Source organism: Pygocentrus nattereri, chromosome 3 (genome assembly GCF_015220715.1).
Source record: "Pygocentrus nattereri isolate fPygNat1 chromosome 3, fPygNat1.pri, whole genome shotgun sequence".
Classification (NCBI taxonomy): domain Eukaryota; kingdom Metazoa; phylum Chordata; class Actinopteri; order Characiformes; family Serrasalmidae; genus Pygocentrus; species Pygocentrus nattereri.
In genome coordinates this window covers 6,242,606-6,260,543 of record NC_051213.1, presented here as the reverse complement: position 1 = coordinate 6,260,543, position 17,938 = coordinate 6,242,606, and the positions used below count along the sequence as shown (strand labels likewise).

The window sequence follows — 17,938 nt, the reverse complement described above, 5'->3', positions numbered from 1 at the left end:
CTGCTGCCGCTCCTTTATCTAGAAAACCTTTTCTAGATAAAACAGAACGTTCCATGTATGGAAGATGACCTAAAACTACTGGGATTGTAAGACACGGGAAATAGGGGTCCAAACCGTCCTGACCCGTAGGTTTTCATGAGCTAATAACAGTGAGAGCACTAGCCACCATACTTGGAGAGAGATAGTCTGGAGTGTGAAGAGGCCGTGGCTCATATGTGTTACAGTACAAAATGCTGACCAGCTTGTTGTAGCGTATTGATTTGCTGTCTGTGTTTTTTTGTCTGTAGCTCTGACCATGCAGATCCTGAAACCTGCCGGCTTCGTAGAAACAGCACATTACCCTCTACTGCTGCTAGTGTAAGTATCAATGCTTCAGCTGTTATAGACTCACGGGTTTCATCAATACACGGACACAGGCTCACGCTGTACGACCAACAGTGTGGACACCGGAGCATCACGTCCATATGTGCTTGCTAAGCATCTTATTCTGGCACCAAGTGTGCACCTTTGCTGCAGGAACAGCCTCCACTTTTCTGGGAAGACTTTACACTAGATGTTAGAATACTGTCATGAAGATTTGATTGCATTCAGCCACCAGAGGTCAGATACTGATGTTGGGCGAGAAGTTGTGGCTTGCGATGGGCGTTCCAGTTCATCTCAAAGGGTGTTAGATGGGGTTGAAGTGCAGGCCAGTGCCACACCACACCACATCACTCCAGATATTTACCTGGTCATCATGGAAATGCAGTCCATTAAGCTTCTAATAGAAAGCTCTTGTGCTGATGTTGCTTGGAAGTTGTGACGGAGGACGGACATTTTATCCCGCATTTTGTGCTTCAGTATTCTGTAAGCTTATGTGTCCTACCGCTTCACATCTGAGCTGGTGTTGCTCCTGTGCGTCATAATGGCACTTACAGTTGAACTGGGCAGCTCTATCAGGGCAGAAGTTTCATGAACTGACTCATTGGAAATGTGATATCCGCTATCCGGTGGTTGGTGTAGTGGGTAACACCTCTGCCTTCTACGCTGTAGACTGGGGTTCAATCCCCCACCTCGGTAAACACCCTACACTATACCAATAACAGTCCTTGGGCAAGACTCCTAACACCTCCTTGGCCTCCCTGTGTAAAATGATCAAATTGTAAGTTGCTCTGGATTAGAGCGTCAGCCAAATGCCGTAAATGTAAATAACAGCCTCACATTGAAAGTCACTAAGCTCTTCAGTCCATTTCCAGGGTTTATTACAAAAGTGTGTGGTTAATTTTATACACCTGTTGTGTAGCAGTGGTTGTGGCTGATATATAACAAGATGTTATTCCAAGTCATTTTAGTCCATTTTCATTAGTTCCCCGCGTAACGAACTTCCTACACAATGTAAAGTGTTTTAAAATAAAAATAAATAAATAGGAACACAAAAGTAAGGGGCGGCACGGTGGCGTGGTGGGTAGCGCTGTTGCCTCACAGCGAGGAGGGCCTGGGTTCAATTCCCCTGCCGGGTGACCGGGGTCCTCTCTGTGTGGAGTTTGCATGTTTTCCCCTGGTCTGCGTGGGTTTCCTCCCGCAGTCCAAAGACATGCAGTCAGGCCAACTGGACATGCTAAACTGCCCCTGGGTGTGAGTGACTGTCTGTGTCTGTCTGTCTGCTCTGTGATGGACTGGCGACCTGTCCAGGGGGTATCCTGCCTTCCTCCCAGTGACCGCTGGGGTAGGCTCCAGCACCCCCCCGCCCCGCAACCCTGACAGAGAAGCGGCTTAGAAAATGGATGGATGGATGGATGAACACAAAAGTAGAGATGCAGGGCTTTGTGCCGACAGCAACAATGCACGTATCTATATGGTCAAATGCAAAAGTTTGGGCACACCTGATCAAATGACCTGTTTTAATATTTAGTGAAAATAATTTACAGAGAACACACTCTGCACATTTTAACGCACAATTACTGTTTATCTTCTGAATTTAACATATTGATGAAAGAAATAAAACATGAGAAGGGGCAAAAGTGATGGCATGCTCCGAAAATAAAAAGAAAATGTGCATTAGAAAAGGCAGATGCTTTATTTTCACTTCAAAAATCAACAACACGCCACTTAACTGTTCAGCTTTTGCGTAAGGCTGTATGTAATAATAATAGTAATGATAATAATAACAATATTAATAATAATAGTAATAATAAGGTTTAAGCTTAAATGTAATCTTAACCTCAGTAACCAAAACTAAATGGTTTTGCTGTTTTACTATTTTTACGAAGGAAGCATGGAGCTTTTTTTCAGTTCGTCCCGTTTTCCTCCTGTTTTGCTACAAATCTATGAAAATCGGCCCCTTGGAATTTTACGGTTCTGTCTGACATTTTTGTCTAAATTGAGTTTTTCACATATTCTTATCCTGTGACGACCAATTAACATTATGTGAGATGTTTTTAAGTTGTTTACATTGTTGGACTCTTTATCTAGAAAACAAAAAAAGGTTCTCCAATGTCAAACTCTAACTTGGCTCTATAAGGTTCTATCAGTACTTCAGATACAAACAAGAGGACCAGTCAAGTTCTGCTGCTTTGTCATGGCGCTGCTCTGCTCAGTGACTGCGGGAAAAGTTGATCAAACTTTATGAAAAATAAAAAACATGTTGCTGAAACTCTGTCCATCTACTTACAGCTCTTTAAAAAGTCTTTTTGTCTTAAATGTTATAAATATTAAGCCTAATATTAAACATTTGAACTGTTCTGGTCTTAATTACAACATAAACATTCATTTCAGTCATTCGTCCATTTGGCTTTTCGTCTTTCCCCTAAAATAAGACATTTTGGTGTCTTAGAGTCAAAATTTTTGACTTAAAACAACTAAACCTCATACTGCCTTTAGACTGACCTGCTGGGACAGTTTATTACAGTAGCTGGTTTCCTAAAGGAAACTTAAACTAATGGTTTCTACCTAAAACTGGTGTCGCCTGCTGACAGCAGAGGGCGACGGCAGCAAGGTGTCCAGCCAGCCCCGCCTGCTGCCAGCAGAGGGCGACGCCAGCAAGGTGTCCAGCCAGCCCCGCCTGCTGACACCTGTTGATGGCCTGCAGTAGCGTTTGTCCACACCTTTGTCGAGTGGTGACCGGTACTTAGTGTCACTAAAGAAAAGGAAAGAAAAGAAAAATAAAGAGGACTGAGAAAGAAATTTGCCCCAGAACTAAAAGAAAGAAAAAAAGCTGACTACAAAGAGTAACTGTCCCAAAACTACTTAAAACCACAAGAAGGCTTGAGCTACAAACAGCTCCAAGACATATAAACGGTGTTTGCTCCTGTCTTTTATTCTCAGTTGTGTAGGTGGGGAGACGGAAGCTCTGTAGACACTGTCTGGATTTAAAACATGAACAACTTTATTTAAAATTAAAAGATAGTGTTAAAAGCCCTGTTGGAGTCCCAGAGGCCAATGTGGGATCTCCTCCAAGTCCGAGATGGTTCAGCTTTTTTAAACTGAGTGTGCGCACACACATAACGCACATCCATACATTCACATAAGGAAACATCTGGAAAAGCTCATTCTAATGCTAAAAGAAAACGAGGGGCCCAACTCTCCCTTGGGACTTATAGCTGCAAACCTGGGCCCCCTTCATACCACTCTATGAATGTGAGTCCCTCTCTTGCGGGGAAGAGTGGCGTGAGGCTCTCAATAGAACACACAGAAAATCTGACTTTACGTATGGAATGACAGATAAAAATATAAAGAAAAACATGAATATGGCAATATAACAATATAACAAATACAAGATAAGTGTAAATACACCTCACTCCACTAAGAGCAAACAAGTCTGACTTCACCTCGAAATTACAGAGGACGTCACTTTAGTTTTCTCGTTATCTTGTATTTCACGTTCCCAGTTCAGCCTATGTTTGAGCATGTCTGGTTTCAGTGTCTCTTTTGTCTGACGTTCCTGCCTCTTCATTTTCCCTTCCTTGAGGTGCTTTAGCCGTTGTTACCTGTGCGTCCCAGTGGCGCAGCGGTAACTCCACGGACTGTCGTTCGGTACAGAGGTGGTTCGAGCCTGGCTTTGGGTCACCTCAATTCCAACGTCCCAAACACACACTCCATTGCCCCAATAAGTTTATTTAGTCCTCCTTCTCACTGGTTTTCATTTCTGCACTTGGGTCCACCTCCCCGCCTCCCCGCCGCCCCGTAACACATTTAGAACAGATTTAGGGTGTGTGTCATTTTCATGTGTGACACAGACGTGTTCTACATATCAGTTCTGCTATGTGGAATGCCAAATCTTTGAAGCTCAATGTCTCAAAACTGCTCAGACTGCAGATAGAAACTTCCAAGGGGACTGAATGTATGATGATCTGAGAATGTAGAAAAATAAACCACCACTCACAGTATAGTGTCTGATGAGGCCGGTGGCGATCAGTCTCGGTCTCAGAGCTGTCCTGTACTGCACCTATAGTGTGTACAACACTCTCCTTATTCTATTCATCTGCTAAATAGAACAACAGAAATCACAAACTGTACGCGCTGCATTCTAAATACACCCGTTTAGTCAATTATTCATGCTCTAAGAACAGAGAGAATAAGATGAGCCTTTAGTTCAGCTCGGTTTTTGTAAACATAGGCTTCAGTTTTTGGTGAGATGTTGTTGGAGGGGTTCATTTAAGAATAATCAGTTCAGAAAAGGAAAACTCTGCCTATGTTTCCGAATCTTTTCTGTTTATCTTTCTGAACTCTGGGGCAGAGCAATAAAAATGTTAAATCACAATTGCAGTAATGAGCACTTTATTGATGGCAGAATTTTCTTTTCATGCTCATTTTGAACGCGCTCAATGTGCCCATATACCTGATGAATGGCATATAGGTTTTTCTCCATGTTAACTCCTTTTCATGTCATCCTGGATAAAAGCATCTGCCAGATTCAAGTGTAAATGTTCCTCATCAAGTCAAACCACCAGCACTGGCTGTGATGTAAGCCTGGGCAATCTTTCTCTCAGTAACTCAGTGGTACACTACACTGTTATCGAGTGATTTACATCCTCTGATTCGGCTCCAACTCAGCTGAACACAAATATTCAGAATAAAGGAGGAGAGAAAATGTACAAAAGCAGAAAAAGATATATATTTAACTTCATGAATAAAGATCAGTTTATGTAGTTTAAGGCAAAATGTACAGTGCGTTGATCTGAGTTCTTTACAGAATCAGATATGTGAGTGTAAAGAACCTTTTTAAAGTTGAAAGAACCTCTACACAATGTAAAGGTTCTATAACGAACCCTTAAATTGGTAAAGAACCTATACATGTTCTTAACGTTTATAAATTGCTTTTTCAAACAAGGTTCTTTGGGGAATCAAAAGTGGTTCTTCTATGGCATCTATCACAGAACCACTTTTGGCTCCCTAAAGAAGGATGGATGGATGGATGGATGGATGGATGGATGGATGGATGGATGGATGGATGGATGGGTGGATGGAGCAGTATGATGAAATTTCCAGTGTCTTCAATACAAATTGAAATAAATTCAATCTGAGTGAAGCACTGTAAGAATACGGTAATGAATGTGGTTTAAGAGCTCACGGCATGGCTGTTAATGCTTGGCACCTTCTTGGTGTAGCAGAACGAGTGTGGCTCAGCCTGGTAATGGAGAAATGGAGTCATTGAATATATTATTGGGTTATTGAATAGCCGTTCTCCAGCCTCCTGCTCCTCTCCCAGCTCTCTTTATGTGCTGTCTGCCCTGCCCCTGAGCTCAGACTGAGCCTCCTCAAGTCTTCTAATCCAGCTAACATGCACATTTTAATCTCTCTATTAATCTAGACGGCTCAGTCACTGCCTGCCTGCTCCTGCAGCAAAACCGTCCTCTGATTACGGCACCAACGAAAGAGAGAGAGAGAGAGGGAAAGTAAATGAGTGTGAGAGAGACAGTGTGTATGTGTGTGTGAGACAGAGACTGAGTGTGTATGTGTGTGTGAGACAGAGACTGTGTGTGTGTGTGTGTGTGTGAGAGAGAGAGAGAGAGAGAGAGAAAGAGAAAGAGGGAAAGTAAATGAGTGTGAGAGAGAGTGTGTGTGTGTGAGAGAGAGAGAGAGAGAGAGAAAGTAAATGAGTGTGAGAGAGACAGTGTGTATGTGTGTGTGAGACAGAGACTGAGTGTGTATGTGTGTGTGAGACAGAGACTGAGTGTGTGTGTGTGTGTGTGTGTGTGTGTGTGTGTGTGTGTGTGTGTGTGAGAGAGAGAGAGAGAGAGAGAGAGAGAGAGAGAAAGAGGGAAAGTAAATGAGTGTGAGAGAGAGTGTGTGTGTGTGTGTGAGTGTGTGTGTGTGTGTGTGTGTGTGTGTAAGAGGGGAAAGAGGTGAGGAAGGTGAATTGATCTCTGTTCAGGTGTTAGAGGGAAGTGCATTAATCAAAGTGAACTGAACTCATTTGTAATTGTACCTGAACATTTTTTTCATTTACTGATAATTAATAATTACTTGGAGAGTCATTTATCTACACTTTACACAGCCCAAACCTTCTCAGGGTCACTGCTGTAGATTAGTTTGGTGTGGAAGGATGGACAGGAACACCTGTGGATGTTTTCAGATCTGAAGCAGCTTGATCTTCTCCTCTCTCTCAGAGATCGAAGCTTTCAGTGCTGTTTATCTGATGGGGGCAGTTCTGGTGTCTACCAGCTCTTCCAGGTAGTTGTTAGGAAGCCCAGCTTCTCTGTAGCTTTTAAACTGTTTTTCAACTCCAGTTTTGGAAACTCTATTTCACTTACTTTTCTTTGACGTTCTCCTTCCTTATAACAAATCCCCTCAGAAATGCTTCCTGAAATGTAATAACTTGTTCTTAATGGCTGTTATGACTGGAAATTCTAAGAAAAGTATTGAACGTGAGCGGTTTATAAAAGCCTTTCTTTTGTTTCTGTTTCTGTGTGTTGTAATTGATCCTGAATCCATTTAGACGGCAGTGGAAGCTTTTCTGCCGTCTATAATCCCCATGTGTCAAGACACAATCCTATCCGGCCTGCAAAAGCATTTTAATTTCCTGTTAATATGAGCCTCCTTCTCAGTGAACTGCAGTACAGTCCCCAGCATGCACTACAATGTAACATGTGCTTGGACTCTCCTATTCCAGTCTAAGGGTATATTGGGTGCATTTCAGCTGCAGTTCAACCAATAATAAACACTGAATATGAGCTCAGCCGCTCAGAAACTGAGCCCAAGAATTAATGAGCTTGCAGCAAAGAAAGGATGTCAGGAGTCTAGTTCAGGCAAATAGGTAGGTTTAAACGACTGAGCTCCTGGGGACATTGGAGGTGTGACAGGGAGCGAGGAGACGGACACGTATGCTGAGATAACTGACTTTTATCATGGACAAATCCAGGGTCATGGTCAAAATGGTCCAGGGTCAAAGAACCAACACGGATAGAACGATAGTCAGACATGATAAATGACACAAAACCCCAAACAACATCAAGATGAGAATACAATAGATACAACCAACAAACAACACATCAAACGGACAGCACCATCAAACAAAGACCAGCCAAGACAAGGGGCAAACACAGGGCTTAAATACACATGGAAAACGAGGGACAGGTGGAGACAATCAGGGGTGGAGTCATGAAACAAGGGGGCTAAACCAAAACAAACGCACATGGGCTAAACCAAAACACGAACACATGGACAGGACTGGGAGGGGCCGATCGTGACACCCGATCCCATTTCTTATTTTTACCTACCCCTTGTTTTCAAGAGTCACCTTACCCCTTAGAACTGAGTTACAAGGGGCAGTGGTTGAGATCTTCCCTCTGAAATGAGACCCTCAAATAAAAAGAGCATCATTTCATTAACAGCTACTAGAGCTGCTCTGTAGGCGACCCTGCCCGTCTGCAGTGACCGCAGAGGAGGGGAAAGTTCAGCTCCTCACTGCTGGGCTTTAGATACATTTAGGGATCATACACCTTCAAAGAGGGGGGCAAGTATTTATTATAATCCCCCTCCCCTAATTCTTCAGTGATATGAAGCTGAAGTCAGATATTCTCCAGCTTCTTGTTAGAATTTTCCCGTTCCACCTTAAACGGTGCAGCAGTTACATTCTGGCGCATCAGGCTTCAGAACTGCTGGACTATTTAATGTGGAACAGGAAATTTAGACATCAACATGCTATAAGCGATTTTTTAAAAACTTGTTATAAAGAAAATGACCGTAATACATTGAAACCCCATTAAACTAAGATGAAACAGTGGTTATTGTAATTTAACAGCGAAAATCCTCACATTTGTGGGTTTCTTTAGTCGCTTGCGCAGCCATCTTACTATTTCTCATAACTCTCCATTTAGAGTGAACCTGAAAAACCTCCGTTTGGAGGGCCATGTAGCCCCAACCCTTTGCCCTACCCCTGTATCTCAACAAGAATCAGGACACCCTGCCCCTAGACGTGAATGCGCAAAACAGAGGGGTAGGGCTAAGTGGTAGGGGTGAGGGGTGAAATGGGACTGGGCCTTAAAAATTTGAATATTTCAAGTGTCCATGTAATTTTTCAAGTCTACTACAAGTGTCTATATTTCACAGTTTGAAGTATTTGCATATTGTGAATAAACAATGGCCAGTTCAGGTTACAGCACAACATTGAGAATGAAATAAAAACCCACAGATATGTTGAGGTTTTTTTAAATGTGTCCCTTTTACTGGTTGAGTTTGACACCCCTGATCGGCACCGTACTTCAACAAATCCAACTCCTAGAGAGTCTGATTTTATCACGGTTAAAAATGACTGGAGTATAAGTTTCACTGCTTGCACAGGGAACGATATCCATGACTGATTTGATACCTGTTTACTGACCTGCTCTGGCATTTAACCCATTAACTAATGTACCTGAAATTAAAGACATAAACACCTAACAAATAAAACTAGAATGTATATTTTAATTCAGACTGATCACTACTGCTGATGTGAAGCAGTGTAAGCTCCTTCTGCACCTCTTTGAGATATTATACTCAAAAGTCCCACTGTGGCATGAGGTATAACGTGAGTATGAGTCGACAGCTCGGGCTGGTTTTGCACTATGAAACTTCCAGGCACCTTTAGTGGGCCTGAAAACTAAATTTCACTTGTGTTGCATAATGCAAAGGCTCCTGCAATTCCCTCTATGCTTGTTTGAAACTCAGTTGCAACAGCAGCAGCCGGGCCTGCCAGAACAAACCAGACCCGAATATGGCGCCTCCCAGAATTGACACAGCACTGATTTTAGTGGATCCAAAATACTGTTCACATTAAATACATACAGTGATCTGTAGAGAAGAGTCAATAAAAAGCATATTTTCTACAAAGAGCTTAATCCTGAGGAGTCTGGTTACAGTGCGGTCACTCACTGAATGTGACATGCACCACTGCATAGTTACCTTTATGATATTTATATATCATAAATGTATATATCTTTATATGATGTTGAGTTCACTTGCTTATTTTTGTACTGCACATTATGTCTCTATGGTAGAAGTTGGTCAGTCAGTCAGTAAGTCAGTAAAAAAATGGGGTCCAGATGTTTGAGACCACATTGAAAACCTAGAATTATTATTTTCATTTCACCCTGGAAATAAACAACAGAACCTTTTAGACTTTTGAGAAAATTAAAACACAAAAAAGTTCAGTAAAAATTCATTTCTCGGTCACTTTTTAAATGTAACCAAATTCATGTAATATGTTTATCATGTTAAGTCCTTCGTACAAAAAGATCAGATTTTTTTTTCCAGGAGATTCTCGGGCGGATTTAGTCCTGCTTGTCAGATGTTATTTTCACTATTAGTGATCTGAGTCGTGCCAGCTGGAGTTCACGCTGTCATTAGAGCAGAAGTAAATATGTCAAACATTCTGCTTCTCACTCAGATTGTTGTGCTAGTGGTCCGACATTTGATCCCCTCTGAAGTAACGTGAAATGTGGACGGATTTACTGAAAAAGTAGCATACATGCATTTTCACTTTCAGCTCCTGTTTGGCTGGACAGAAATGTTAATAAAAACAGCACAGGCACTGTTTATCACTCGCAAGTGCGCCACTAATGCAGGGACTGTTCACCCCTCAAAAGATCTCAGGTCGTCGATGTGGAAGAACAGAGTGAGGTTACAACAAATACATTACCTTCCACTATTAATGGTTCTCTCTCTCTTTCTCTCATAGAGATGGTACTCCAGGTGGGCAGTCAATCTCGGAGCAGTTCCAGGTGGACTGGGCTACAGTGCTGGTCAGCAGTTTCGGTGTTATTGCAATGCGTTTTGATGGCCGTGGAAGTGGCTTCCAGGGCACCAACCTCCTCCACAAGGTTCAGCGGAGGCTGGGCAGGTTCGAAGAGGAGGACCAGCTCAAGGCCCTCAGGTACACTGTAGACGCTGCTGACCATGCACACCAGTATAACCAAACAAAGCATGACTGATGTGAAGCTCCTTCCTTCCATATCACACCTGGGGCTGGTTGCACCAACAGGGCTTTCACCTGGTCGTAAGCTAAGTAGGTCAAAACTTTCTGGGCATAACTTTAAGACTGTTGCAACAGCTGGTCATAAGCTGAATTTCCGATAAGGCCGTACTCACACTATGTCCAGTTGCCTTGTATCGTGCCCAAGTAAAACTGCCCCCACACCTAACACTAACACGTAACACTCCCCCTGTTGAGTTGAGTTCATCTTTGTACTTGGTGGCTTATCAGGAGGGCCTTACTGTACTCAGACTGATCACTAGTGCTGATGTGAAGCAGTGTAAGCTCCTTCTGCACCTCTTTGAGATATTATACTCAAAAGTCTCTTATGAACACAGTGATACGCAGCCCGCTCACCTTAGATTTATCGTTTATGCAATGCAGTGATTTTCGGGCAACGCATAAGAAGATTTCTACAGTGGGAGCTGATATTGAGGGAGGAATTTTCCGCTTTACTCGCCGACTACAATTGATTTTCTTCATACCAAACCAGACCTGTTATTAACCCAAGAATTCTCCATTGAACTGAAAAGTGTTTAGGTCTGCATGGTTAGCAATCACACTATTGTACCCGAGTCCAAGTGAACCACGCCAGAGCCCACCTCTTCAGTGTACAGAGTGATCAGACTAGTCAAACAAACTGGACTTTGGGGGTCGAATGTGCTCGTGCACAGTACAGATCGCCTAGTGCAGGGGTCGGCAACCCAATTGCTAAGAAGAGCCATTTTGTCCTTTCAATAAAAATCGAATCATCTCAGGAGCCACAACAATTTGTCTATTTGACCATCTTGGCTGTAAATCTGTTTTAGTATGTGTTAATGGGCTAGTATAGACTGCAAAATACAGTCTAAAAGAAAGCTTTAAGCTTTAGCTCAGCTATAGCTGCTTTTCTCGCATCTCCAGCAGGAAACTTTTTCTTCTTTCTTGTTTGTTTTTTACGAGGCTGAAGTTAGTTTCTCATTTGCCAGCCTCTCGTTCGAATTTTTCCGTTCTACCTTAAATGGTGCAGCAGATACATTCTGGCACCTCAGTCAACACTTAAGGCGGAACGAGATGATTCGAACAAGAAGCCGACTTCAGCTTTGCAAATTTTGTTTTAAATGCGTCAGGAAACCAGCTGGAATGATTATAAAAGTACATTCATCACCGATTCATAAACGTTAATCTTAAATCTCTTCTTTTGCCTTTTTGTTAGCTACTAGTTAGGTGAGATTATTGTCTACGTTGCTATAATGACCAGCAGTCTTTCAGACCTGTTGGTGCTACCAGCCCCTAAACGGTATGAACATCTTTGGAAGGTTCTCCTCCATTCATACTGCTCTATAACTCCTTATTCACATTATTCAATTCATACACCTCTCAAATCTTCTTCTCATCATCATCAACACTTCTCATGTTCCTTGTTCTCTTGGTGTCTGCAGTGACTTTTGTTTCTAGCAGTATCTGAGCTCAGGACTGGCTTTCTCTCTAACCTATTGGTAACTAGCAAAGATACTTTCTCTAGATAGGCACTTCTCGTAAGACGCTCTGGATAAGAGCATCTTATATCTTAAATGCTGTAAATGTAAATGTAACACCGTTCTAGAATGCTCTCTTCTCTATTCACACTGTTCTAGAGTGTTCTCCCCCCTTTCACACTGGTTCATTCAGACTGTTGCTTTCTTTAATGTTCTGGAGACGAATAATAAGAGGATGGTCTCGTTTGTTGGACGTTTGTTGAGGTTAACGTAAACAGTGATCAGTAACAGTTTTTCTGTTGTTATGTTTTGCAGCGCTTTCATAAAAGAACCGTACATTGACAAAACCAGGATCGGAGCTTTCGGACAGGTAAGAACTCTCACTTTTTTCCTGTTTCTGTAATCTGTAGAGGTGAAACAGAAAATATCAGTGAGGGGTAATAACCTTAACTCCAGCAGAGTCGCTCAATCATCCACAACCTCAGCTTCACTCGAAAACAACCTGCACTGAGAGCAACTCAGTGACACAATAGTCCCAACCCTGCAGGATCATGTATCTCTAGTGTTGACTGAAGGCAGCATGAAGCCATATAAACATCAATGTATGCAGTAAACAGTGAGGATCAAGAGGCGTGTGTGCTAGAGAGAGAAAGAGAGATAACGTAAACCATGTTAAGTATACAGTAAAGGAGATCATTAACATAAAAAACAATGATAAACTAACAATTAATGTTTATGGGTTTCAACATGTATTTTAAGCCAAACATACATTGATAAATATAGTTGAATAATCTACTAAATTGCACAGTTGGTGTAAAACCCATATTCAGTATGTTTATTCACTATGTGAAACTGGTCACTTTCATAGGGTTAGGGAACCAGCCTCGTGACCAGAAGGTTGCCGGTTCCATCCCCTGAGCTGACAGTACGTGACTGAAGTGCCCTTGAGCAAGACACCTAATACCCAACTGCTCGCTGCAAATAATAAAGAATAGAATAAGACTAATAATATGAAGAGACTGATACACGTATATGTAATATACATCAAACTGTGTGCTCTGGTCTGTGTGAGTTGGTATGAGTGTTAAAATAATACAAGTACAGCAGCATATTTGAGTGTATCCAGTCTATCAGTCTAAAACCTGATCTTAAAAGCTCCGTGTAATCTCTACATTTCAGCATCAGCTATCGTCCCTGGCCCCTGTTTCTGGCAGTGCCTCAACTTGATGGTATCTAACATGCTGCCCTGTTTGCACTAACACAAGGATATGTTTTTTCCAAGTAGACAGCGATGCACTTCTGTGATTTAGTCAGGATTAGAGCGCCTGTCAAATACTGCAAATGTACAGTAGCATAATGAAGCAGTTGCCTCAGGTGTAATGATCTGTTCCCCTGCACAGTTTACAACATTAACACAGTCTGATTGACCTCATCACTAAATTACCAGGCCTCTCGAGAGCTGAACCGCATGTGTTGGAGAAGGAGATGAAGCTGTGCGGGGTGTAGGGTCTCTAGGACTGGGACTAACACACATGTAAAACAGGCCCTTGAGGCAACCGTTTTTTCCAAGCATGCAGTCTACTGAGAAATGCTGTAGGTCAAGAGGAGAACATTGTGTTATGAAAGATGGGAGGAGAGGAGTTTTCATTTCTATTTGTTTTTGTTTTGTTTTTTTTGGAGGGGGGGGGGGTGTTTTTGTTTGTTTGTTTTTTGCATGAATATAAATGAATATCAATTTTTCAGATATAAATGTGTTACCTGGGCCATTGGCCACCAGCACAGGGCAATGGCAGTGAGGCACCATAAGTTCAGGGAACTCCAATTCCCAGAAGCCATTGGACTGATTAGGTCCGACCTGGCACACATGTGGACTCCTCTAACTAAGGCTGTGGCAAATAGCAGCCCTTTGTCACACATTTGTAAGGTATGGTACTTAATCCAGGTGGTATATAAACAAAAGAAAAAGAAAAGAAACGAAATGAAACAAAAAGGAAAGAAAAAAAAACTTCTGATTCTATTTCAGCCTTTGTTTAAGCATGCTGCTTTCAGCGTACCCTTTGTTTGCCTTTTTCCCGACATTTTTTATTTCCCATTCGTTGAGGTGTTTTTCCGTTTCACCTCTGCTTCCTGGTGGCACAGCGGTAGCTCTTCAGATTGCATTGGCGGTTCGAGGCTCGCTCTGAGCCACCTCAATACCAGCGTGCCCGATCACCAAATTCACACTCCATTGCCTCAATAAATTAATTTAAGACACTTTTCCTCTCTGCACTTGGGTCTGTCTACCTGCCATTCCATAAGAGAGTCTCTGTTAGAAGTATAAAGTTAGATTTGTTTGGATTAATAATAAAACAGATCAGCTATAACTACCTAACAACAACCAGAACAAAGCACCAAATAATAATAAATAATATTAGGTCTGTCAAAGTTAGCATAAATTGTTAATTGTTTATTTATATTTGTTTAGAGTTTTTATTCATTAAATATATTTTATCTATTTATTATTCCTGTTCCTGTAGGAGAGATGCCACATGGCATTTCATTATACCTGAGAATAATGACAATGAGATTCTGTTCTGTTCTAATAAATGATTAATTCCACTAACTGCTTTCAGCAATGTTAAGACATTTCCCTATTTTGACCCTTAAAACCATGTGTAGTAGTGCAGGCTGAAGCCCAGCTGCAGCATGCTTTGTGTTGTTGTGATAGAAGTCATGATTGTAGCCCTCTCTCTCAAATAAAGCTTTTAAATGGATTTTAAAGTGGTAGCTGCAGCATCTTCATCAGACCACACTGGGCAGTACTTGCAGAACTAGGGATAAATCAACAAGCAGCAAACTGACAAAAGCATAATAATAACAATAATTATAATAAGTTAAATTTATATAGCGCCTTTCCCAAACCCAAGGATGTGTTACATCATCTTTGTTGAGGAAAACAAAATAAAAAAAACTCACACTAAAGAGGGAAAAAGGAAGGTTTTTAGTGAGGATTTGAAGGAAGACAGAGAAGAGCAATTACGAGAGTGGAAGGTAGGGACGTCCAGAGTTTGGGGGCAGCAGCACTGAAAGATCTGCCACCCATAGTAGAAAGTCTAATTGAGGGAACTGTGAGGAGTCCAGCATTAGAAGATCGGAGAGCACGAGAGGGACAGTATAAAGAAATGAGATCAGAAAGGAATGTCGGAGCCGGATCATGTAAAGCCTTGAAGGTAAGAAGAAGGTTTTTGTACTTAATCCTAGAACTAATAGGAAGCCAATCGTACTGAAGACGATTGATTAGTTTAACTGGAAGTCCATTAAAAAAGTGAGTTACAGTAATCGATGCGAGAGACGATGAAGGCATTGATCAACATTTTAGCATCAGTGTCGCTCAGCATAGGGTGTAAGCGTGCAATGTTACGCAGACGATAAAATGCAGTTTTAGTGACGAGCTTAATGTGAGACTCGAAAGTAAGAGATGAGTCAAGAAGACAGCCAAGGTTCTTAACAAATTGGGCTGGCTTAATATCAACACCATCAATGTTGACTGAAAAATTCAATGCCTGGGAAAGTGAGGTTTGAGCTCCAACTAAGAGAACCTCGGTTTTATCAGCGTTTGGTTTCAGATAATTAATTTGCAACCAAATGTTCAAATCTCTGACTCAAGAACTGAAAGCCTGGGCGGAAGCAGAGAGGGAGGTAGAGCTGACATAAATTTTAATATCGTCAGCATAGCAGTGAAAGTTAAAACCATGGTTGCGGATGATCTGACCGAGTGGGGAGATGCAAATGATAAAGAGGAGAGGGCCAAGGATAGATCCTTGGGGTACACCACGATCAACAGGAGCGATGCCAGATTTGTGGGAGCCCATAGAAATGTATTGATGCCTATCAGCAAGGTATGACTGTAACCACTGAAGGGCAAGGCCAGTAATGCCAACAGATGACAGTCTAGACATAAGAAGATTATGGTTAACGGTGTCGAAAGCTGCTGATGTTAAGAAATCCTGCATCTGTAGACAGCAGCAAGTCATTTAAAACTCTTACAAGGGCAGACTCAGTACTGTGTAGGGTGCGGAAGCCAGACTGAAAAGGCTCATAGAGGTTACTGGAGGATAGAAAGTCATGCGGTTGAGAGGCTACAACTCTTTCCATAACTTTAGCTAAGAAAAGGAGATTGGAGATTGGTCTGTAGTTGGCTAGTGAGGATGAGTCCAATCCAGGTTTCTTTAGGATAGGAGTAATAGCAGCTATTTTGAGAGATGGAGGAACACGGCCTAATGAAAAGCATAGATTAATCATATGAGCTATGTGTGGTGCAGTAACAGAGGAAGCAGACTTAAGAGTAGCTGTAGGAGCAGGATCTAGTTGAGATGTGCAAGGAGAGGATTTGGACATAATCTCGGACACGGTGTGAGAGTTCACAGGGGAGAAAACAGAGAGACAATTATCAGGTGAGAGTGAAACAGAGGCCTGAGAAGAAGAAATGCCAGTTGATACAGGGAAATGCAGATAGATCTTATTAATTTTACCCAGAAAAAAAAATCCAAAAAGGTCCAGTTCCATATAAAAAATAAAAGATCCAAGCGATTCTTTGAAAGAACTGTGTTTGTAAATGAGTATCAAGAACCTGTTAAAGAACGTCCACATGTTGTAAAGCTGCAGAAAAGGTTTGAAGGCAAACTTGCTGCACTTTGACCAGTTTATGGCAGGTATACCTTCTGCTCTTCTTTTTTTATCTTATGCAATGAATTTGCTGTTAAATGTTTCTGTTTATAGTAGAGATTTGTTGTTAATTAAAAAAAAACAATAAACAGGCTAAAAAAAAATGATACGGGTGGTGTTTTAAAGTGTGGTATTGTCCAAGAATAACAAACCAATACAGGTGGGGTAATAGATTTTAATTAGTCATATATTTTATTTATTACTTTTACACAGTGATTTAAAACAAACAAAATGCAGTAGAAAGAAAGAAAGAAAAGTAAAATAAGATGTAGTAGAGAACTAAATACAGGAGGAGGATAATAAAAGTGACTGTGTATCAGGTTGTGAGGTAGAGAATCCAGACTTTAGGGCTGTTTCTTCGTTAAGCTGTTGTGATCAGAGCTGTGCTCGGTGTGTGTGTGTGGGTTGGTTGTATGTTCCAGGTGTATGGAGGATACATCACCAGCCTTCTGCTCAGCTCTGAAGACTCTGTACTGAAGTGTGGAGCCGTTCTTTCACCCATCACTGACTTCGAGCTCTACGGTAAACTGTGCAGGATGGAAGCTGGGGTGGGAGCGAGGGTGGAGTAGTATGGGCTCGGGTGGGGGGGGTGAGGAGGTTGGAAATAGAGAGAGAAAAGCAGGTTAAATGTCCGGGAATACAGGACAACTAAATCAAAGTTATAATGTCCACTGCAAAACCGACTAAAACAGAATTACTGAGAAAAAAAACGCATTTATTTATTTATTTATTTACACTCACCGGCCACATTATTAGGTTTTTTTGCTAGTAAAAGGCTGGACTCCCTTTTACCTTCAGAACTGTCTTAATTCTTCATGTTACACTTTCAACAAGGTGTTGGAAACGTTCCTCAGAGGTTCTGGTTGGTTATTTGAGTTCCTGCTGCCTTTCTATCATCTGGAACCAGTCTGCCCATTCTCCTCTGACCCCTCACATCAACAAGGCATTTTCATCCACACAACTGACCGCTCACTGGATATTTCCTCTTTTTCGGACCGTTCTCTGTGAACCCTAGAGATGGTTGTGTGTGAAAATCCCAGCAGATCAGCAGTTTCTGAAATACTCAGACCAGCCCGTCTGGCACCAACAACCACGCCACGTTCAAAGTCCCTTAAATCCCCTTTCTTCCCCGTTCTGATGCTCGGTCTGCACTTCAGCAGGTTGTCTTGACCACCTCTACATGTCTAAATGCACTGAGTTGCGGCCGTGTGATTGGCTGATTGGCTATTTGTGTTAACAAGCAACTGTACCTAATAAAGTGACTGGTGAGTGTATATAAACTAAATTAAAGCTATTCATGTACCTTTCAGTCTACCTGAACCTAAACACACACACATACTTCTAAGCC

At 41.8% G+C, this 17,938-nt stretch overlaps 1 protein-coding gene across 4 annotated transcripts in view; it reads left to right on the top strand.

The window, feature by feature from the left end:
* Positions 1-17,938, top strand: part of dpp6a (dipeptidyl-peptidase 6a) — a 615,071-nt gene that overhangs the window by 589,218 nt on the left and 7,915 nt on the right. For all 4 annotated transcript variants that reach the window (XM_017705640.2, XM_017705658.2, XM_037536774.1 and 1 more), the window contains 4 exons: positions 288-357; positions 10,136-10,330; positions 12,202-12,256; positions 17,013-17,112. In XM_017705640.2, the coding sequence (XP_017561129.1) occupies positions 288-357; positions 10,136-10,330; positions 12,202-12,256; positions 17,013-17,112 (420 nt within the window). The remainder of the gene's footprint in view (positions 1-287; positions 358-10,135; positions 10,331-12,201; positions 12,257-17,012; positions 17,113-17,938) is intronic.